This window comes from Taudactylus pleione, unplaced genomic scaffold (genome assembly GCF_031769625.1).
Source record: "Taudactylus pleione unplaced genomic scaffold, aTauple2 ptg000037l, whole genome shotgun sequence".
In the NCBI taxonomy this organism is placed as follows: Eukaryota; Metazoa; Chordata; class Amphibia; order Anura; family Myobatrachidae; genus Taudactylus; species Taudactylus pleione.
The window spans coordinates 451,696-476,747 of NW_028284439.1; the positions used below are offsets into that span (position 1 = coordinate 451,696).

The window sequence follows — 25,052 nt, forward strand, 5'->3', positions numbered from 1 at the left end:
AATCAGGCCCAGACTTCCTTAAAGTATACCTGATACATAATGGAGACAGCCACATGAAAATGAATGACAATGCGGTCTATGAATTCCCTACAAACCAGAACCACGGCACCTGTATTTTTGGATGTTTCACAAACATTATTCAAGATAGACATTTGCTTGTATTAGGATTATTCTTAAAGCAACATTCAATAGGTAACTGATTTTCATCCATGAGTGGCAGTGGCCTGTGTGACTGTTGGATGCAAACACTTCAAATAAAAACTAGTGATATCACTGTGGGAAGAAGAAAACGTGTACGTTGCATTCTCATGAATTACAGTACAGCCTCAACATAGTTGCTGACAGTGGACCTGATTCAAAAGCCCTCACTAAGGCGCGATTGCGTATAATTCGCAGTGCGCGTGTGCAAGCCATACGTTGCAATCTGCTTTTGGTTGCTCGTAAGCCACTATCAGGTCGCTGCTTTGAGTGACAGATAACAAGAGATATGGTAAGAACTTACCTTTGTTATCTCTGTTTCTACGAAGTCCATAGGGTCCACAGGGTTGACCTTGGGGGGTATAGGTTGGGAACCAAATCCGGGCACCACGCAGTTAAAGCTTTTAGCTCCCAGGATGCACTGGGTCCACTCTCCCTATAACCCCACCCCCAAGCCAGAGGCACCTCAGTTTGTAAGTAGCCAAAGGCCGGAGGAGGAGAGAAAAAGAGAGAGAAAACTGGAACACTCAATAACCATACTCACCAAAATGGGAGACGGAAAACCGGTGACCAGCCACACAGCCCATATGAAGCCAGGTGCGTCAGGGCGGGCGCCCTGTGGACCCTATGGACTTCGTAGAAACAGAGATAACAAAGGTAAGTTCTTACCATATCTCTTGTTTTCTACTTCAGGGTCCATAGGGGGTCCACAGGGTTGACCTTGGGGATGTCCCAAAGCAGTTCAACCAAGGGTGGGGACGCTCCTGTGCTGAGAGGAGAATCCGTCGCCAAAAAGGAAGCATCCTGAGAGGCAAAGGAAACCAATGCCTAAAACCTTAAAAAGGTGTGGACAGAAGACCACGTGGCCACCTAGTAAGGCAAAACAGCCGAGGCGCCACAGCGAGCCGCACACGAGGGTCACATGGCCCGAGAAAAAACAAGCATCAACAACAGGAAGGCCTACCCATGGGTAGGCCCCTGAGGAAGACCTACGAGGCCATCCAGCCAACATTTGGTTATAGGCCGGCCATCCTTTCCTGTGAAAACCAGAAATCTCAGACCACCAATAAGGAGTCCGATTTCCGTAAGGAACCTGAACGGATCACATAAATCCAAAGAGGCCAGACCACAGTCAATGAGGCCACACCAGCCGAGAGGACTGGGGACAGAATGGCCGTACCATAAGTTCCAGAATAATATGGAACCTGAAAACCACTAAGAAGAAACACAGGGCGAGAGCAACTCCCACCCTGACATGATGCCCTCCAGAAGAGGGAGCCACATGAGAACGCTCCGAATTCAGACACTCTCCTGGTTGATATAAACACCCTGAGAGAAAGAGAGAGCCTAAGCAATAGACCATGTAATGGCTATCACAACCAGCGGTTCCATTGACTGTCCCCGGAGGTAACGAAGAACCACTACTTACTCCCAAGGAGTCCCTAGGGAGGACAAATGGAGGCATAATCAAGAAAACACTCCAAAGGATGAACTGGATACCAGAGTGGAGCAATTCCATATCTTAACCATACTGACAGTGTAGAGATCCGCACTGTCAGGAAGACCAGGCCAAGTGTGAAACCCAAGCCAGCCGGAAGGAATGCCAGAATATCTGGAAATCCTAGACACCGGAGGATTGTATCGACAGGTACAATACCATAAGATTTATGGCTGCCACAGTTTGTGGTAGGTCCCAGCAAAAGCTGATCCATGTGCTCTAATCATTCCAACGATGACAAAGCCAGGGAAGCCGTAAGACCACTGTAAGGACACAGTCAAAGACAAACGACCCAGGTCCAAGGCAAAACCAAGGACCCTGAGACAACAGGTCCGGGCAGTGAAGCATCAGGGATGGAGTATCGATGTAGAGACTCCGAAGATCCAAGTACCCCTGACATCTGGGGCAATCAGGAGCCACCAGCAGGAAAGCATCTCCGTCTCGATTGAAAACACTTCCAAAGACCTCGAGGAAGAAGGGAGACCGGAGAACACAGGTACACAAAGTGGAAGGACCACTTCACCGACAAAGAGTCGCTGAAGGTTGCTTCAGAATCCCCAGAGCTGAACTGTAACACCATAGTGTGATAAAGTCAGAAGGCCATGAGGGTCACCTCAGGGGGGCCCCCCCTGCTCACCAGGAGATGAAACCTCTCTTGGGGAAGAGACTAGTCCCCGGGATGCACGTCGTGATGGCTGAGGACTCCCGCTTCCCAATGGAGAGCTCCTGAAATGAACGCTGCCGAGATGGTCGGGAGGAGACCCTCGGACTATGTCCGAATATGTGACATACCTGTCATTGCCACTCAACGAACAGTGTTGCTAAAAAGGAAGCCACTGTCCTGACCCTGTCGGACTGAACCTTTTCAGGTTCACCGGGAAACAAGAGTTATGCCAGAGTAAGTTAATTGACAGGGTGGAATCGACAGACGTCCAACTGCACTGAAAAGGATTCGATCCAGACACTGTCCATAGCAAAGAAAACCCTGGACGAGATGGCCATAGCCACCCGGACAGGGACCGACTTGCCTCCGGAGAGAGCATCATCGTTTGAACAGTTATCCGACAGAAAAAACTCGTTCCATCTGGAGATGAGCCAATTATGGAAAGGCCTGGAATGGAACTGAGCCCATTCCACCATGCATCCCAGAGTGTAAAGACATCTGTCGACTGCGCAGACAATCTTGGCGGAAATATTAAGCAGCACTATACTGGTCCTGACTGATGCCAAAAATTAGCTGCAGGGACCCATTTTCAGCGTATGCAACACACAGTTCCATCTAAAATATGGCAACGTGCAGCACGCAACAGTATGTGACAAACCACACAAATATTAACAAGTATATAAATGTGAGGTCTCAGAACCACCCTAAGTACAGCTGTATTAGGGCAGATAAAGAAAAGGGATAGATATACACTGACAGGTGAGAGAATAAAGTACAGTCAGCACTAGCATAAGTCACATACAATGCAGATATATACATATATACATAAACATGTCATATAATATACTGCACTATTACACTGCATGCAACTTACCCAGAGTCAGTGTCTGGGAAGGCTACAGCTCTGTGTACACTGACCTGATGGTGAGGTACGCAGGGGGACTGGGCTCACTGTCATCCTGAGAGATTTCTGCTGCACCACAGAGATAAAATGGCCGCTGGAGACCTCAGAGGAAGCGTGGCCCGCGGAGGAAGCAGCTCAGCGACGCCAGACTATGGATACTGAAAGGCGCGCTGAGCTGAGGGGAGGAGCCGCTGTAACAGGGAAGGCTGCCTCCCCTGGCCGGCTATTAACCCCCGGGACGCCGGCTCCCTGCACCGATCGTTAAGTCCCTGGTGGTCTAGTGGACACATGGGGTATGGGGGGCCCGCCGCCACTGCCGGCGCCTCCGGTCTGTCCCCTGAGACCGGAGGCACAGGACTGCATTTGAAATGCGCGGATCACCGCAAGCGGTGATCCGCGACCTTACCTGCTCCCCGTGGATCCGGCAGCAGTCCTGGGCGCCCACAGAGTCCGGCTAGTACAGACTCTGGGGTCCCGCTGAGATCCCCAGATCTGTACTGGCGTCTCAGCGCCAGCGGGGTGACGGAGCGGCAGCTTAGACGTCCTATGGACAGTCCGACGCTGCCGCTCTGAAGAGTCCAAAGTCCATGGAAAAAACTTTGACCCTAAAAAAATAAAATAAGCTTAGGGGCTGCTAATCAGCTCCCCCTGCGCTAACGGTGACCCGACTCCGGCCGGGCACCAACTTAAACTGAGGTGCCTCTGGCTTGGGGGTGGGGTTATAGGGAGAGTGGACCCAGTGCATCCTGGGAGCTAAAAGCTTTAACTGCGTGGTGCCCGGATTTGGTTCCCAACCTATACCCCCCAAGGTCAACCCTGTGGACCCCCTATGGACCCTGAAGTAGAAAGTGCCGTTTGTGGGTGGTAACAGGGGAAGGTGCATGTGAATGGGGGAGTGGTCTTGCCAACGCAGGCGTGTCTGCCCGCCACAATTGCATTTAAAGGGCGTGCATAATTAACAAAGTAGCGTCATTGTATACGTCACCTGCATGTATTTTAGCCCGCACTGATCGCAGTGCTTGCGGCGGGGAAAGGCAACCCCAAGGGCTGCAAGCAGCTCCAATGGCTCACGATGGTCCGTACTTTTCCCGGAGATGACGTGTGTTGCGAATGGCAAGGGGGCGTCTACAGACACTTGTGAGCTCAATTTGCCATAGCTCGCTAACACACAGTGGGCGTCCTTACGCGACACAGTGCGAGCGCTTAATTTAAATATCCGGCCCCTTTTTGCCAGCAAGCAATCGCATCTTGCGAGCGGGTCTGAATCAGGTCCAGTGTGTATATGCAGCAGGGCACAGGTTAGAAAGTATTAGGCTTCCCAAAGTTATCCATACATCTTATTTCTTTCACACATAAGGGCTAATGCAGAGTTGAAAACAAGTGTGTTGTATTTGCTCCCGATTTGCGTGTACAAAACTAAACTGGGTTGGACTGGCCCACAGGGGTACAGGGGAAATCACCTTGGGCCCTACATTAATGTCAGGTACCAGACTGCGCGCTGGAATTATACATTGTTACTCTATTAGAGAGTCAGTCACTTGGAAGATTAGGAACATGGATGAACATGGGAGCCTGGATTGCTACTATAGAAACTACACCAAGATTATCCTTCTACCAATAAAAATGAGCAACTGGGCTAACAGATCTTTTGTTTAAAATATAGCATATTGCGAACTAAGGGCCTGATTCAGAGCCGGTCGCTATTTGCGCTCGCTCGTCCAGAAAATAGGGGTGGCTATTCAAATGAACCGTTCGCTGTTTGCGGTCTGTTCACGCCTCTAGGTCTGAACGAGCGAACAAAACTTGCGGTCGTTTTTTGGGAAACTACGCCCCCTGTCCGATCGCATCCTACGTCATGTCCGCTATTTATTAGATTAATCGAGTACATCGAACAGGGTATGAGCTGCTCGCTATTCTTGTAGTTGGTTTGTTCTGGCTATAAAATAACCCAGTGACGTGGTCAATGACGCTGCTGTTTTAAATATGCACACCCATAAAACGCCCGTTTTGACCTTTAAGCATGCCTGCGATCGGATCTCCACTCCCCGTTTTCAAGCACCTTCCCCTGTTACCACGCACATACGCCTCATCCTGTCACTCAAATTAGCAGGCATTCGCTATTTTGCGAGCACATGAATTTCGGCCGCACTGACTGGTTCGCGCATGTGTATAACGATCCGTACGCATGCGCAGTTGGGCAAACATCGCTCGGAGCGAACGAGCTGCCACTTACGAGTGGCTCTGAATCAGGCCCTAAGAATGTAGTTATAAAAAAGTAACCAACACTTATTATCCCGACGGTTCCATCTTGGCAGCAGCTCCCCAGCCTCCTCCTCTGATGCGTGGTGTCAGTGACAAGTGCCTCTATATCTATATCCTGATACAATCCCGGCAACCCGGACACTTCAGGGCGTCTCCAACTACAGCTGCTCGCTGGCTGGACGACTTCACTGCTGCCGCACACACTGCGCTGTAGCAACTTAAACCAATATACCCGGTGGATGTCCCCGAGTCTAATAAACAGAAAGCTTTAGGATTTATTAAGGATCTCGATGCATATCTTCTACTTTCAATAAGTGAGACAGAACTCCCACAGGTGAACACAGAACCGGCTCTGGAGAATACAAACGCGGTGAGACCGACCTTTTTTTGTGTTATATACATGTATATATTTAATTTTTTCATTATACCACGGTGCACAGTGGGTACATATGATATTTTAACTGGAATTGTATTCTAACTACAGCATTTAACTCAAAGACTATACAAAGTTGGATACTACTGTATAAATATATTCTCAAATTTGCAACAGTGTTGTTTTCTCATCTTCCCTGCTTCTTTATATGTACAAAGAACTTGAGAAGAAGCTATATGTGTATATCTCCCTGTTTTCCTACAGGTGTGATTAAGAAAGAACAATAACAAGATTCATACTTTCCCCCCTATTTACACTTACTGTGAAGGGAAACCTGAAACCGATGTCTAGTTTTTAGTATTTCTTCTTTTATTATTTATTTATTTGATGTGATTATTTCTGAACAACGATTCACATTAGGTCCATAAATATACTGATAGAGGTGTCTTTACTTTAGCTGCATGTCCTTCCTAATGGTATTTTTAAAATGTTGAGTAACAAATTATGATTATTGTTTTTACAAACTATGTACTTTCTATAAATTCGTGGTGAAAACAACGGAAAGACTGAGCGCTTCCCTTTACACCAAAAACCCTGATCATTATCCCCAGTGGTAATACCTTAGAATTGAACCTTTTTCCACAATGGCTTGTATTTGGCCATAACTAGATCTAATGCAATTCTCATTGAGTTTTAGACACTGGCTGGTGTATAATGGGTCCCCGATCATATGTAGAGTGCATTAATGTGGTATATACAGACATGATCGCCATCATGTGCCTTATTATTATAGCTATGTTACATATAGTTTATTCATTATAGTGCATAATCTGGTAGATCATTCTGCAGAAACTATCAGTATATAGGGCCCAGACCATGCACTGTATCCATGTTGTCTGCAGGTTATGTCCTCCTTAATGGTTGGCCAAGCCTCGGTGATGGCTGGCCACACCCCCTGCAAAAGCTCCCCACACCCCTTAAGTACAGGCCCCTATCACTGCATTCCGCCAGTGGGCCCTTCGTGCCCCGGTCCGGGGTTGCACCCATCTCCGATTCATACACTTGGTTTCATAGCCATTGTTGCTATCAGTGCGAACTTGTACCAGCCCTAAACCTTGGTACAAACGATTATGCCTACACACAACTTTGCATTGCCCATAATTCTGTCAACACACTCGCCCTGTTACCTCCCATTTCTGTCCTTCAGATGCAAGTGGAGATACAGCTGAGTTGTGTATGACTCAGAATTGCCTATATACTTGCATACGCTGTGCGTACAAATGCATGATACATCCTCAGAATTCATTTTGTGTTCAACTCTGCATCAGCCCCTTAAAGGAGATTTATTCTAATTATCACTCCTTACTAGTCCTAAATGGTGATCCAACCAAACAGCTACTTACTGTCATGAGTTTGAAAAATGACAGTTAGGAGCTGATTGGTTGGAGCACAATTTAAGATGAGTAATGAGTGATAATAAGAATTATCACCTGTTGATAAATCTGGGCCCAAATATTTTAATTTGTGAATGGAACCCAGAGAATAAAGAGGGAGACGTACAGTATCATGCAGTGTAAAGAGCAGACAAGTGGAGAAGTTGCCTATAGCAAAAAAATCAGCGTTGAGATTGCATTTATCAAGTACAATCTATAAAATGATAGGTAGAAGCTGACTGGTTGTTACGGGCAACTTCTTCTATCTGTATGCTGCTTCACACATCTTCCCTAATGTCAGCTGTCAGGACATACAACATCGGGACAAAATAAGCTATCCCTAATCAGCAAAACACCCCACTTTTGTGCCCAATGTGAGGTTTGCTAATGATGACATTGGGGCGTATGAGAGCATAATGTTCATTGGACCTGGCTAATATTTTTTCCAAAAATCGCTCAGAAACTGTAATTTTTCATTATGATTACTTTTGGCCAAAAATATTTATTTATAACTTTTCCAACACAATTTTATATATATATATATATATATATATATATATATATATATATATATATAAAATAATATATATTTTTTGAAGGATGTAACATTCATTTAGATTTTTAGCATATCGGTCATTGATATATCAGATCATCGATGATCAGACCATTGTGACATAGCGACTCTTCATTTCCCCAGTGGCTGCTCCTCTGAGCAGCTGCCGGGTGAGGGCACTTGCTGTGCTGCCCAATCAGCAAATTGGCAGCACAGCAGAATCTGGGGATGGTGCCGGGATGGAGAGGGGTTGGGATGTCCCTCAGTCATTGACGGCTGCAGGAAGATTATCTTCCGGCAGTCACCCAGTGTGAGTTTCTGTCTGATCGCATTGTTTGCGACAATGTCAGGTAACACAAAGTCTGGCATGGTCGTAAACGATGTGGCAATGCCAGGCAAGTGGTTAAATGTGCAATTAAATGGTTTTACATCCATTAATTCCCTACAAGGCATTTCTGTTACCTAGTAAGTAACAATCTGCTTGTCAGATTTTGGAGAATGCGCATCAGCCGTGATATTGGATAGAAACGTCACTGATAGCGCAGGACATGATCAGAGACATCCTGGAAATCAAAGCTACGTTGTCAATATTGTCTTACTCCTGGTTTAACTGAATGTTGTCATAATAATGAATGTATTAATAAATGATGTCAGAAGGAGGGGAAAGGTGAATAAATGACCACCTTTACCAGACTGCAACAGATCCATCCTATTGACTTCAAGGCAGCCATTGGGGTGTAACTGCCTAAAAATAAATATTTTGCCTAATTGAAATGCTGGATATGACAATTTACAGCAATAACTAATATACTAGAAATAGCACTTGCACCTGAAATGGCCTGTTGCAAACTCGGAAAACATTGTTGCTGGTGTTTGACAGGTTGTGATGATCAGACTTTTCTTAGCAATATTCTGTAACCATAGAAACTATGACTGTACTAATTGTTTAGTGATTACTATTCATCACATAGGTTAGATAGCAGCAGCAGCTTGTTTACTGATTTTTTTAGAGCAAATTTAAGTCAGAAGTGTGATCTGCAGTGTCAGGAAATTGTAGTTCTTAGCATAACTAATTCAATTAGACAACTTAATTAATGAGTGGAGCGACTAATGCAGTATAGTAATAAGTAATGCACTGCAGCAAAATGTGAGACAATGGATTTTTTGCGACCATTGATTACTTGGCGCATAAATGTATTCAGGCTTCAGGTCATTTGGGCATACCTTTCAAATATCCCAATTTCTGTGGTTGTGTCCCTAATAACAGACCTTCAAAAGGGAGTCTAGCAATAACATGGGTGGATTTATCACAAAGTGAACATTATCGGGTGAGCTGGGTGGACTGTGGGGTAGGGATTTGTCACAACGTTGCAAATTTTTATGTTGGGAGACAAGCATTTGGGTGACAGATTGTTTTGGCTCTATATTTTTGAGCTCTACAGTTTGCAATAATCATTATAATCATTATATATCATTATATAAATCATTATAAATCATTAGAGACTTCAGTCACTGGAGATAAGTTACGATCATGGGCTAGGGACTGTGGTTAGGGATCAGTCGGAGGTGAAAAGGATATCAGATAGATATTAGCAATTAGTAATTATGGCACAGTGGTCAGGGATTAGGTTTTAGATTGGAATTGGGATAGAGATTGAAAACCCAGGTATATTAGAGTTATGGGTAATATAACAAAGACCCAAATGAACTGGTAATAGAATGTATTAGACCTTATATGTACCTAATCATACTTAACAGTTGGTGAATATGTGGTGATGGTGGTAACATTAGAATGGCATAGAATTCTACATACAGTGTTACGCATATTAATATTAAGTACAACATTGATCAGGATATATTATGCACAGGATGTAATATTATCTGTACAGTGCTATGCAATACAGTATGGTGGTGCTATATAGACAAACACTTATAATAATAATAATGGACATTTGTTTTATAAAGGTTGCTGCATCAGTTACCCATATGAACCCTAGAAACAGGACCTTCAGGACCTGCCTTAATTGCCTTCATTTACAAAAATGTTTTATTATTTGTTTCAATATGTACACTGTACGGTTAATTAGCCATTTTTATTGTGTATGTTGCAAGACAAGATAGTACGTCATTAAATAAAAACCACTACCTCCCATACAGTATATAACTATTACAATGTAGCATAATGTAAACTGTATTGAAGAGGTTTATTATACCATATACACACCGGCTCAGACATTACACAGTGCAGACATACCTGCTTCATCATAGGAGCCTGAAAGCTTCTCCAGCATCTCGCGGTCTATGGCTAGAATCTGCTGTTCTAGGATGGTCTGGTAGGAAAGTACGCTGTTCTCTTTATCCTTTTCAAAATCCTGAAGATGTTGTTTTAGCACCTCGGGCAGATGGAGCTTCACATATTCCGCTGCTGACTGCACAACAAACAAACAAAGTAATCATTTGTCTAATCCGGTACTTTTAAGCTTTGAGAATGTGTTTTTCAAAACATTTTTAGAACAGCCTGTAGCATGATGAACAACACTTGGTTATCACTTTGGGAATATAGTAACAAAATAATAATTTAGCAGGAAACAAAATATATTTATTATGACTGCACAGATATCATAAGCAGATAGGGTCACTGTGACAGTAATAAGATTATAGTGGGCAATCAGATTTGACTTAGAAGTCCTTGTACACACATAAGTAATACCACTATTTTATACACTTTATAAAGTAACTGCAATTTACACACAGAAGAAGAGATTCTTTAATATAATCAGTCAGCAAGTGGCAGGCAAATCTTTTTTTCCTTTCTTTAGATAAAAAGATTAAAAACAAGCTAAAAAAGACTTGTTAGAGATGAATTATTAGTGTGCCTTCTTTATCCAGCATCCCACTGCCATACTCCCATTTTATTTATTTTAATAAAAGATTATTGAAATGTACTATATGTCACCCTATGTACGGTGACATGATAACTGTCAGCCTAACATACCATTCCCGTTATCACCGCTTACTCCTATTTAACAGTGATACAGCAGGGAAATTACTGATTTCTCCTGCAATCTTACAGTTTACCGCATCCCCATAGTCTACCTTTGGGGCTGCAGTGTCTGCTCAATTTACCAAGCCTCCCTTTCCGCGACTAGGTAATGCCATCTTCTGATGCCAGGTATACCTGCCAATGGGTGAAGGGAGACAAAGCCTCTGCTTTTTATCAGGGGCTCCAAAAGGTGAATTTTCAGCATGGTAAATGTCCACAACTGCATTATTTATTTTTAAAATGTACAAATCTATATAAAAAAAAAAATAGTATTGAATTTAAACAAAACTAGAAGATTTATATAATTAAAAAAATGATAGCACCAGATTATTCCAGGACTCTTTACAATTGGGATGATTTAATGATAAAATGAAATGTATGAAATATTGTCAGATTCCACATGAAAAGGATACTACTAGAAGGTACATTCCGGCAGCTCAATCCTCTGTTTAAACAGGTTGGGTATGAAATACCGGCAGTTGGGATGACTGCTGTCAAAATGCCGACAGTGGCATCCCAATGCTCGGTATCCCGACAAGGGTCGGGTAAGTATACTAAGCCTCCCTCCTTCTGCTCCCTAACCCTCCCTTCTTGCACCCTAACCCTCCCTGTTAGTGCCTAAACCTAACTGTCCCCCTTAGTGCCTAACCCTACCCCCCCAGTGGGGCCTAACCCTAACCTCCCCGCAAAGCCTAACCCCAGGGCGTTTTAAGAGAGGAGGGGATCTGTGTGCAGCCGCCATATGGGCCACCTCCTCTCTGTCGATGGCTCAGCAGCACTGAGCACTATAGATTCTGGCTTCATACCAGAATCTACAGTGCATGCGCGGGTCTCCGGGAAGCTGGCACCCGCACCTACTTTACCGGGGACATCTTTTCTGCGCATGCACAGATCACTGGGAAAATGGGCGCCACCAGAAACAGCCAGAAAAAAAACAGCAGCTATATTTTTAGCCATGATCCAGGCACAGGCAGACAAGGTAGCTCATACTGAATGCTGCCTCAGCCATATGGCCTGCCAGAAGAAAATATATGCATGGCATTTATTAAGGAAACAACATTAACTTATTAATTATGATGGCAACAATAATTAATACAAAGCCAATATTATTTTATTATGGGGCCAATACTATTTCATTTATAACCGGAGCTATAACCATTTATTTATGGCAGAGGTACCATTTTAAAGCACACTGTCGAACTGCAAGTGCCAGCATGCACTTATGTCCAGGTCCTCACATGTCATATTGTAACCCTCCACTTCAGTGGGTCTGCACAGAAGCCATTGTACGAAATGAGTGCTAGAACTTCCCTGACATCACCCTGGCATTGACTACAAGAGTCCTTGATCTATAAGATATATCATACATTTAATGATTCTGTACACAATATTTTACAGTGGTCAAAGCAAATGGTATTTAGGTAAGGTATTCCTCCTACTTTTGTGTGCAATGTGTTTGTTTAGAGCTCTATAAGACCTTTCTGACCTTTACAAGAGTGTAATTTACTATCTCACCATCTACAATCTATTTTTTCTTTTTACTAAATCTTAAAAGCATTTATCACAACCCTGGAAAAGAACAGAGAATAATGTTTTGTTATCAAAGTTCTGATCTGGTAGAGGAGATTAGTTGTTTTACCTCCTGTTCTGATATTGAGGCTTGGTCTCCAACAATACTCTATTCGCATCCTTACAACATTGTTTTGTAAATATTAGGCATTAGATATAACCTATGACCTTGACTAATTACTTCTAATTGTTTGACCAGTGATTTTATACATTTGTTTACATCAGGGGTGGGGAACCATTTTTCTGCCGAGGGCCATTTTGATATATATAAAATTATTCGCGGGCCTGGTGCAGACCACGCTCCATCCGTGTAAAGTCACATGGGGGATAGGCCACAATCGCCAGTGATTACAGCAATGCCCGGATCATCCTGAGGATGGTTTGGGGAGCTGTAAGGGCAGCGGCGTGACCATCTGAAGCATCCTAAGAGTGCTCCAGATGGCAATGCTGCAGGGTGCCATTATAGGCACCCTGCTAGCTAGATGAGGCTAGCAGAAAAAAGCTCAGAGGGCCAGACCAAATGGTTCCGGGGGCCTTATACGGCCCCCGGTCCTGAGGTTCCCCGTCCTCGGTTTAAATGGTTCACTTAAGGTACCTGCTGTGATCCTGCCTATCAAATTTTATTGTTCCTTAAAATTGTAGTAGTTCCACCAAAATGTTAGCCAAACTGGATGGAAATGTAACATTTTGCTTCTGCCCAGAGCAGGGTTTCTGCCTTTCCCTATACATTACATTGCCTATATGGTGAATGATGCTCCGGCTCAAGACATGTGGCCAATTAGCGACGGGGCTAACTTCAGAATACAAGGGTATATCTTGTAGCCTACCTGAATAAAGCCCAAACTGGCCTGGGGGCTGCAGGATACATTCATAGTCTCATTCATAATCACCTGCAAAGCAACTGCGGAAGCGATTTTAAGAACTGGGCATCTGTCAGGGGGTGCCCAAGGCAAATATTTAGTGTTGCGGAAGTCATCCAGATCTCCACTTGTGGCTAAATGAGTATAAATGGAACTGACACAAGGCATTAGCACTTAGGATAAGTGTGGCGTGGCGTGGGTGTGGAGACAGAACTGCAGGCAATGCAGCGGTGAGCGTACACTGAGATCCCGGTTATTTCAGACAGATATTTTATACTAATGTTAGGGCGGGTGCAAATGCATTTTAGTGATGTCGACTGCTCTTGCAAGCGGATATATGGGTGCGCAGCCTCTACAAATGAGGCTGGGTCATACAGGCGAAAATCCACAGCTATTATCCAGCACGCACGGTGTACGCTTTGGGAAAAAAGGGTGTCTCTAATAATGGTCGGCCTGTGGATTCACCACTGGGTTGTGTGTGATGAGTAAGTATGGGAAATATCAGAAGTGTTAGGAGACTGTAGATGTGTGTTACGCCAGAACTCTCAGGAAATGACATCACAGACACTGGTGGGAGAAGCCAGAGTTCAGACCAACTGTCATTATATGCCAACGTGATTTCAGATTTATATATACAGATTGGTCTAACTCAGGAGGAAATACTGTACATGTACAGAAAAATCAAATCAATAAAGAGACCAGACGGGATCTACTTATGTATGTTGAAGGAAGCTATGTTTAGTAATGTGGAAATCATAATTTCTTATATTTATGAAAATGTACATAGTGGAATTAGTATCACAAGACTGGCTGAACACATACATTGGCCCAATTTTAAAAAGGCATAAAAGGAAACCCAGAAACTGATAGAAGTAAACCAGTGATCTGACATCAGTGACAGGCAAAATACAGTAACATGCAGAAATGTATTACTGAAAATTAGTGTCACAGAGTCAACAGTATATAACAATGTTCTTAAGGTACCAGTCATGCCAAAATAAATGCACGAGTTTCCATAAGGCAGGAACCTATATACCGGATCTAGGAAATGATGCAGTGGATTCGTAAAAGCATGAAAGGGGGTGGGGCAGGGACATGCACATTGGTGAGGGCTGGTATAAATGGAACAAATTTGGATTGTGGATGTTACTAGTGAGGCACCTCAGTGATCAGTACTTGGCACTGGCCTTTTGTTTTCTTAACAATCTAGTAGGAGGTGTAGGAAAGAAGATCCATATTTGCTGACCACATGAAGCTTTGCAAGGTTATTAACACAGAGCAGGATATTGGGCCAAGGATGAGTTGTGCAGAGAAAGCACAGTGAAGGTTCAGTGTATAAAACATTATGGTAATACACTTATGTTGTGGTTACAATTGTGTGACCTATATATTAAGGGACTAATTAGAGGTTCTCGCAGACACGGCCACGTTTCAGGTCTATGCTAATGCCGTGAACATCTACCTCCCGAGACGCCCACCGGCAGTGGCACTAATATGTATCGGTGTATCTTTAGACACACCATCAGCTGCAAAATGAAAGCTTGCACCAGCCCTATGGCAAACACAGTTTCTATATCTGTACATGGCATCCTGACTGTCTAATCCCGGCAACGATCTAATGACAGGTGTCGAAATCCCACTGCCTGTCATTTTACCTACGCCGGGAGCCCGGCATCCCGATCGAAGGTAAGCCGGGCGTGGACAGGGGTAAGGACCAGGGGAAGGGTTAGGTTAGGGGCTCCCAGGGGGGACTTAGGGTTAGGCACCCCCAGGGAGGGTTAGGGTCAGGCTAGGGGAAGGGGGGTTAGGGTTAGGCACCCCCGGGGGGGGATAGGGTTAGGCATCCCCCGGGAGGGTTAGGGTCAGGCTAGGGGACGGGGGGTTAGGGGTAGGCACCCCCCGGGGGGGGGGGATAGGGTTAGGCACGCCCCCGGGAGGGTTAGGTTTAGGCAGCGGAGAAGGGGCAGATAGGTTTAGGCACTTAGAGGGGGGTTAGGGTTAGGTACTTGGGGGGGAGGTTAGGGTTAGGCACCCCTAAGGGAGGGTTGGGGGGGAGTTAGGTTAGTTTATACTCACCTTTAGAGCAGTCGGGATCTTCACCTTTTGCCAGTCTTTCGGCGTCGGGATTTGAATCGCCGGACATGCGTGTGTTCTGTGTCAGCGCCACTGTGTCTGTGGACGCAGCTGGTGCCCGCGACACACGCCCACATCTGGCTAGCCAGCCCCGTTATTGTTTTCACATCAAGAGGAAAAAATTACTTTAGATTCAAGCAATACAATTATTCATATCTGAGAGCTGGGACATGACCAGTCAACTGCAATTACAACCCACTCCTGGCAAATACATTCAAAGTTTAGGAATAATCTAATCATGTATCATATTATTAAGAGAATATTTTATGAGCATTTCTACACAAAGTGCCACAGTTCAGACACGACATCAATAACCTTGTCTCTGCTGCATATGCTTTTATGAGTTGTACAAATGTGTGATCTTCCCTAGATCAATAAAAAGCATCATATGGAAACTCAGAATTCTGTGTTTGTCTGGGGAATAATATTATGGCCGGACAGCTTTCCTAAAGACCTTGATCTATATTATGTCTGTCATTTAAGAAGAGAAAAGAATTGAAATGCTGTGTCATGTTCAGAGCTGTGCTTAGTATTACTAACTAGGCCCATCTTGCCACTTTTACCTTTTTTGCATTATATGAACCAGCAATCAGTAGCAAATCTTCCAATCAGTTTTAGATAGCAGAAATAAGCTATAGCATAACCTGAAGCAGATGCCAGATGTGTACTCCTTAGGGACAGGCAGCGCTTCAGATTCAGGTTTTCTCTTGAGGCTATATGACTGCCTGAGCAACACTTTGTAACTTTAAAATGGCTACAATGGGCTAATTCTGTCAGTGGTAAGAGGCAGAGAGGAAGAAGAACAGTATCTGAGTGTAGCCAAGCCAGTAATCATGGGGTGTGAAAGTAGCTGAGAGAACTGGGGAGGATGGGGAGGGTTGGGTTGTGGAACCAGCAGAGATTTTGTGTGTGTGTGTGTGTGTGTGTGTGTGTGTGCGCACAAGGTGGAGGAGGAATATTTTAAAGAGATCCAGGGTGGTCCTTGGATTGTGAAACGGACTGTGGACAAGGTTCGGGACCTCATTCTCCTCCTGGGCTCCCGGGTTTTAGCCCAGATAGGGACCTTTTCCTCCTGCAGGTAGTGGTGGGGAGGCAGTGCAGTACCTTCTCCTCTGGCATTTCAGCCGTGTTCCTTCCTCAGTTGAAGAGAGCTGTCACTGTCAGCAGGGGGCGTAGCGCTATCTGACTCCACTGCACAACTGCCAGACAGATACTTAAGCTTGTTATAGTGTATAATAGATTTATACTGCTTACATTTAAAGCAGGGATGGGGAACCTCAGGCTCGGGGGCCGTATAAGGCCCTGGAATCATTTGGTCTGGCCCTCAGAGCTTTTTTCTGCCAGCCTCATCTGACTAGCAGGTGCCTAGAATGGCACCCTGCAGCCAGAATCTATGCAGCAGTGCCACGTGGAGCGTCATTAGGACGCTTCAGACGGTCACACTGCTGCTCCTAGAGCTCCCCGGAGCATCCAAAGCGGGCATTGCTGTAATCACCGGTGATTGTGGTATCCCCCCCCACGTGTGACATCACACGGAGGGGGCGTGACCTGCACCAGGCCCGCAAATAATGTTATATATATCAAAATGGCCCTCGGCAGAAAAAAAGTTTCCCCACCTCTGATTTAAAGCTACAATAATAGTTTCACCATTAATATTCTGGAATATTCTAAGATAATCCTTGTTTGATAATTGAGAATAATATTGTTTTAGCTGAAGACTGTTGTGTATTATATTAAGATCAGAAAAATTAACTATTTCACAAATGTTTATAAAAAATATAGCTAAAGCAACAACAAAACCCCAAAGCTGTAATTTATACAGTATTACAGCTTACTAGAGATGTCTTTATTTATTGTGACTGCAAATGCATAATACCAACCCTCATTTTCTAAAGACATACCTGCATATTTACTGACAGACTAATTTGTAAATATTCCAGAAATATTCCCATAAATATTTATACCCACAAAGAGCTGGCTACATGATTAAAACATTGCACGTTTCTAAGTATTTAGTGCCCACATGCATTTTGTCTTAGAAAGTGAATTTACAAACACATTAGAACTAATGTATAACCAAGCATTGTACATAGAGATTCTTTCCTATCTAATGGCCTGATTCAGCAAGGAATGCAGTTGCTAATACGCAGGCAATCGGCTGATTGTTGTGTACTGTTCATGTGTATGCATTATGGAGCGCGAACCGGCCACTGCGATCGGGATTGCAATCGCAGTGACTATGCAGACCCATTGCAGAGTGATTGACAGGAAGTGATGTTTGTGGGTAGTGACTTTGTGGGTGGTGACATGGGGGTGGGGTGGTCGGGTGAATGTAGGCGTGCCAGTGCGTTTCAATGCCGTTGCAGGGGCGTGCATAAAGGGGAGCAATCGGGAAGCCGACTGCCTAAATACCGGCAGGCAGCTTCCAGACTGTCATATCCCGGCAAGGGTGAAATGCCGGGCGTCTAGATGTAGACGACCGCATTTCCCCGACGCCGGGAGACCGGCGCACGGCATCCTGATCGTAGTGATGCCGGGCGCCGCGAGCGGACAGCCGCAGGGGGGGAGGGATAGATTTAGGGCTCCCGGGGGAAACAGGGTTTGGCACCCCCCGGGAGGGTTAGGCTAGGGGGAGGGAGGTTAGGGTTAGGCACCCCGGGGGGGGGGACTTAGGGTTAAGCACCCCCCCGGGGGACTTAGGTTTAGGCAGCGGGGAAGGGGGTGGTTAGGGTTAGGCACTTACAGGGGGGATTAGGGTTAGGCACTTGGGGGGGAAGTTAGGGTTAGGCACCCCTAAGGAGGGTTAGGGTTTGGGGGGTTAGGTTAGTGGATACTTACCTATCCACGATCGGGATTTCCAGCGCTGTCGGGCTTCCGCTGCTTTTAACTCTGCTCTTGTCGGGCTGCCGCTGACGGGAATCGAACCGCCGGCCATGCGGCCGGCGATATATCATACCCATTCCTGCATAAATAATCCACTGCGATGCCATACGCAGCCTGAGGCCTCATAGCATGCGCTGAAGTTAGCAATTCCTGAGTGAAGTCTGACCTGCCTTAACTTTCCGTATGAATCCGATGGTAAACGATTGTACCGATGTGTTCGCAGTCTTGCTAACCATTACGGATGTGCCTGTAGGTGAAGTGGGCGTCCTTATGTAGTGCTGAGTTTGCATTGCGATCGCTATGGATTAGCAATTATGGATTAACAGAAAAAAACCAGTAGTCGTGTGGAAAAAAAAAAACACACCCCACACCCACCCCCGAACCCTCTCTTTTTCTGGATGGCCTCAAAAATACATACCCCAACAACTGAAAAACAGGTCCAGCTCATGCTTCCCCAGCCATATGGATTGTGGATGAAACAAGCAGCTAAAGCCCTGTGCTGGACACATGGTTGGCAGCTGGGCCCCCAGGACCTTGGCCTGATAGCATCTATTGCTTATCCTATTGCTCTGACAATGCTAGCTACAAAATGCAGCCAAAAGAGCGCATCAAATTGTCATCTAAACTTTTATTAATACAGAATAAAATAAAACCAAGGCAAATCCGGGTAAACAATGTCCTGTGTACTAGGCAACTTTCCCTTGCAATAATATTTTATTACATTTTCATACAAACATTACATAAATACAATCTGATACAATATCTTCAGAAACAGATGTTACAGAGGTATGCGGTACACCAATATTATACAGCAAATACCTTCTATACGAGTACATACAGATATTACAGAGGTATGCGGTACACCAATATTTAACAGCAGATACCTTCTATACGAGTATATACAGATGTTACATAGGTATGCGGTACACCTATATTATACAGCAGATACCTTCTATACGAGTACATACAGATGATACAGAGGTATGCGGTACACCAATATTATACAGCAAATACCTTCTATACGAGTACATACAGATATTACAGAGGTATGCGGTACACCAATATTATACAGCAGATACCTTCTATACGAGTATATACAGATATTAGAGGTATGCGGTACACCAATATTATACAGCAGATACCTTCTATACGAGTACATACAGATATTACAGAGGTATGCGGTACACCAATATTATACAGCAGAAACCTTCTATACGAGTACATACAGATATTACAGAGGTATGCGGTACACCAATATTATACAGCAGATACCTTCTATACGAGTACATACAGATATTACAGAGGTATGCGGTACACCAATATTATACAGCAGATACCTTCTATACGAGTACATACAGATGTTACAGAGGTAAGCGGTACACCAATATTATACAGCAAATACCTTCTATACGAGTACATACAGATATTACAGAGGTATGCGGTACACCAATATTTAACAGCAGATACCTTCTATACGAGTATATACAGATGTTACATAGGTATGCGGTACACCTATATTATACAGCAGATACCTTCTATACGAGTACATACAGATGTTACAGAGGTATGCGGTACACCAATATTATACAGCAAATACCTTCTATACGAGTACATACAGATATTACAGAGGTATGCGGTACACCAATATTTAACAGCAGATACCTTCTATACGAGTATATACAGATGTTACATAGGTATGCGGTACACCTATATTATACAGCAGATACCTTCTATACGAGTACATACAGATGTTACAGAGGTATGCGGTACACCAATATTATACAGCAAATACCTTCTATACGAGTACATACAGATATTACAGAGGTATGCGGTACACCAATATTATACAGCAGATACCTTCTATACGAGTATATACAGATATTAGAGGTATGCGGTACACCAATATTATACAGCAGATACCTTCTATACGAGTACATACAGATGTTACAGAGGTATGCGGTACACCAATATTATACAGCAGATACCTTCTATACGAGTACATACAGATGTTACAGAGGTATGCGGTACACCCATATTATACAGCAGATACCTTCTATACGAGTACATACAGATATTACAGAGGTATGCGGTACACCAATATTATACAGCAGATACCTTTTATACGAGTACATACAGATGTTACAGAGGTATGCGGTACACCAATATTATACAGCAGATACCTTCTATACAAGTATATACAGATGTTACAGAGGTATGCGATACACCAATATTATACAGCAGATACCTTCTAAAAGAGTATAAACAGATGTTACAATGGTATGCGTATACAGCAATATTATACAGCAGATACCTTCTAAACTAGTACATACAGATATTACAGAGGTATGCGGTACACCAATATTATACAGCAGATACCTTCTATACGAGTACATACAGATTTACAGAGGTATGCGGTACACCAATATTATACAGCAGATACCTTCTATACGAGTACATACAGATGTTACAGAGGTATGTGGTACACCAATATTATACAGCAGATACAGTACCTTCTATACGAGTATATACAGATGTTACAGAGGTATGCGGTACACCAATATTATACAGCAGATACCTTCTATACGAGTACATACAGATGTTACAGAGGTATGCGGTACACCAATATTATACAGCAGATACCTTCTATACGAGTACATACAGATGTTACAGAGGTATGCGGTACACCAATATTATACAGCAGATACCTTCTATACGAGTACATACAGATATTACAGAGGTATGCGGTACACCAATATTATACAGCAGATACCTTCTATACGAGTACATACAGATATTACAGAGGTATGCGGTACACCAATATTATACAGCAGATACCTTCTATACGAGTACATACAGATGTTACAGAGGTATGCGGTACACCAATATTATACAGCAGATACCTTCTATACGAGTACATACAGATGTTACAGAGGTATGCGGTACACCAATATTATACAGCAGATATCTTCTATACGAGTACATACAGATGTTACAGAGGTATGCGGTACACCAATATTATACAGCAGATACCTTCTATACGAGTACATACAGATGTTACAGAGGTATGCGGTACACCAATATTATACAGCAGATACCTTCTATACGAGTACATACAGATGTTACAGAGGTATGCGGTACACCAATATTATACAGCAGATACCTTCTATACGAGTACATACAGATGTTACATAGGTATGCGGTACACCAATATTATACAGCAGATACCTTCTATACGAGTACATACAGATGTTACAGAGGTATGCGGTACACCAATATTATACAGCAGATACCTTCTATACGAGTACATACAGATGTTACAGAGGTATGCGGTACACCAATATTATACAGCAGATACCTTCTATACGGGTACATACAGATGTTACAGAGGTATGCGGTACACCAATATTATACAGCAGATACCTTAAACTAGTACATACAGATGTTACAGAGGTATGCGGTACACCAATATTATACAGCAGATACAGTACCTTCTATACGAGTATATACAGATGATACAGAGGTATGCGGTACACCAATATTATACAGCAGATACCTTCTATACGAGTATATACAGATATTACAGAGGTATGCGGTACACCAATATTATACAGCAGATACCTTCTATACGAGTACATACAGATGTTACAGAGGTATGCGGTACACCAATATTATACAGCAGATATCTTCTATACAAGTACATACAGATGTTACAGAGGTATGCGGTACACCAATATTATACAGCAGATACCTTCTATACGAGTACATACAGATGTTACAGAGGTATGCGGTACACCAATATTATACAGCAGATACCTTAAACGAGTACATACAGATGTTACCGAGGTATGCGGTACACCAATATTATACAGCAGATACAGTACCTTCTATACGAGTATATACAGATGTTACAGAGGTATGCGGTACACCAATATTATACAGCAGATACCTTCTATACGAGTATATACAGGTATTACAGAGGTATGCGGTACACCAATATTATACAGCAGATACCTTCTATACGAGTATATACAGATATTACAGAGGTATGCGGTACACCAATATTATACAGCAGATACCTTCTATATGAGTACATACAGATGTTATAGAGGTATGCCGTACACCAATATTATACAGCAGATACCTTCTATACAAGTATATACAGATGTTACAGAGGTATGCGGTACACCAATATTATACAGCAGATACCTTCTAAACGAGTACATACAGATGTTACAGAGGTATGCGGTACACCAATATTATACAGCAGATAAAGTACCTTCTATACGAGTATATACAGATGTTACAGAGGTATGCGGTACACCAATATTATAGAGCAGATACCTTCTATACGAGTATATACAGATGTTACAGAGGTATGCGGTACACCAATATTATACAGCAGATACCTTCTATACGAGTATATACAGATGTTACAGAGGTATGCGGTACACCAATATTATACAGCAGATACAGTACCTTCTATACGAGTATATACAGATATTACAGAGGTATGCGGTACACCAAGATTATACAGCAGATACCTTCTATACGAGTATATACAGATGTTACAGAGGTATGCGGTACACCAATATTATATAGCAGATACCTTCTATACGAGTACATACAATTGTATCTTTCCAGATTCCAAAAATGTCAGTAAGCACATTCTAGAGACCATAGTTCCTTCCTTACTGCTGCCATGCCCAGCCATTGATTATACAGCTCACGGCAATGAAATATATTTGTTACATTTCCCAAGTAAGTAGTGTTTTAAATTACACTAATATCAATAATTGTAACTACTGGGATCATATGTATCTAGGCACAAGGCAGGGATGCCCACCACAGCACTTATCTGTAAATTTATATGTTTTTAAGGAAAAAAATAAATAAATATGTAAAGATAAAATATTCTTTATGTAATTTTATTTATCAGCCCACTTTAAGTATATTAAGGGGGAAGTGTACACATAGGTGTGCAGGATGTTGCAAGTGGTATCCAGATAGATCGACAATGTAAAGGTCAACAGTGAATGGGTTGACACCAGATGGTCGACATGCAATAGGTCGCCATGTACAAAAGGTCGACTGACAAAATGTCAACAGTACAGATGGTTGACAGGTTCAAATGGTCGACACCAAAATGGTCAAAACATTTGTTTATGGTTTTACAACATTTTTAAGGTTAGGATTAGGCTGCCAGAGAGGACGGTTAGGGTTAGACACTAGAGGTAGTATTAGGGCTAGGCTAAGGTTAGGCACTTAGGGGAGAATTAGGGTTAGCCACCAAGGGGATGATTAGGACTAGGGTTAAATGACAAAAAAATTTGTGTCGCCCTTTTGAACTGGTCGCCCTTCCGCACTGTCGACCCATTGACTGTCAACCTTTACATTGTCGATCTTTTTGTACCACACCCGTTGCCAGTGATCTACTGTAACGACATATTTAGATAGTGACACAAATGTTTGTACATATGTGAGCAACTGCAAACAGTAATGTAAACAATTAGATTCCGTTTCAACATCATAAGAAAACTTTGTTGCTTTCAAATACAATTTTCAGGTATTAAGCTCTTCAAATGTTTGAATTGATGGCTTTAGCTCATTTGGAAAAAAAATTATGTAGGATAAGACACAGTCTAATCCCTCTGTGTGTTTGCTGAACGAAGAAAGATTTTAATGCGCTTAGATTACTTTCTAATCGCAATGAAAAATTTCCTCTAGACAAATAGAATGACAGCATGTTCCCTACATACTTTTAAACCATGCAAGGGGTTTATATTTAGATTTATTAGGTCAGTGAATGATTCAATTACAATATTTAAATATCACTGCAACTTTGTTCAACAGTACTGAATGGCAGAATTTGCACAAGGCATGAAATGAATACATTCTAGTCCTTAAATATATAGTCACATTTTCTGCCTTTTCTCTTACAATTCTTTTATTCTGAGTATTAGCTTTCTCCCGTATAAAGGCTTGTTCATGCTCGCAGTGTCTGAAACAAGGTTTGTTTTTAGGAATGTTTGCACCATTTTTCTCGCACACATCTTTTACAAAATGTATAGAATAAATGACTGACATTAAAAATACCGCAGGTTATATTCTGAGAAATAGTCTGTGACATGCAGAAATAGTAAATCAAACATTTTACTGCTCCCCGAGATAAATTACCTTGCATTTTTCAGGTGTGAATGTGAAGTAATAAATAAGCGGTCATACAGCTATGAGAACAATACAAATATGTACATAACAAAACATCCTTAAACATCTTGACAGTGGATTCATTACATTTTCTGAACAAAACTTCCATTTGATTGATAACCTGTTATGACTGGTTTCTGATTTTGTTGTTTGTAAATCACAAAAAGTCTTTAATAAATTAATATATTTAGTCACAGTTTGAGCCAGTATCACAGTCCTCCTTAAGTGTGTATCCTGCACTGTCCACACAACATGTAGAGCACACGGAGGCTTCGGGATCTTGGATGCCTTTTCCAGTAATGTAACATGACAATTTGCAGCAGACATCTCATTTTAAAATGAAATCTTTGAGGAATTTCTTTAACTTGAATTTCTTATGCCTTAATTTTTGTCCTGTTGAGTCACCTAAGTGCCTGCCTTAAGCTCCATACACACGGAGCGATCAGACAACGATCAGATATCATTCGATATCGAA

The 25,052-nt window shown here is 42.9% G+C and overlaps 1 protein-coding gene across 1 annotated transcript in view; it reads right to left on the reverse strand.

Moving 5' to 3' along the window:
* Positions 1–25,052, reverse strand: part of PPM1L (protein phosphatase, Mg2+/Mn2+ dependent 1L) — a 242,008-nt gene that overhangs the window by 68,677 nt on the left and 148,279 nt on the right. The window contains exon 2 of the mRNA XM_088452355.1: positions 10,140–10,314. Within this exon, the coding sequence (XP_088308481.1) occupies positions 10,140–10,314 (175 nt within the window). The remainder of the gene's footprint in view (positions 1–10,139; positions 10,315–25,052) is intronic.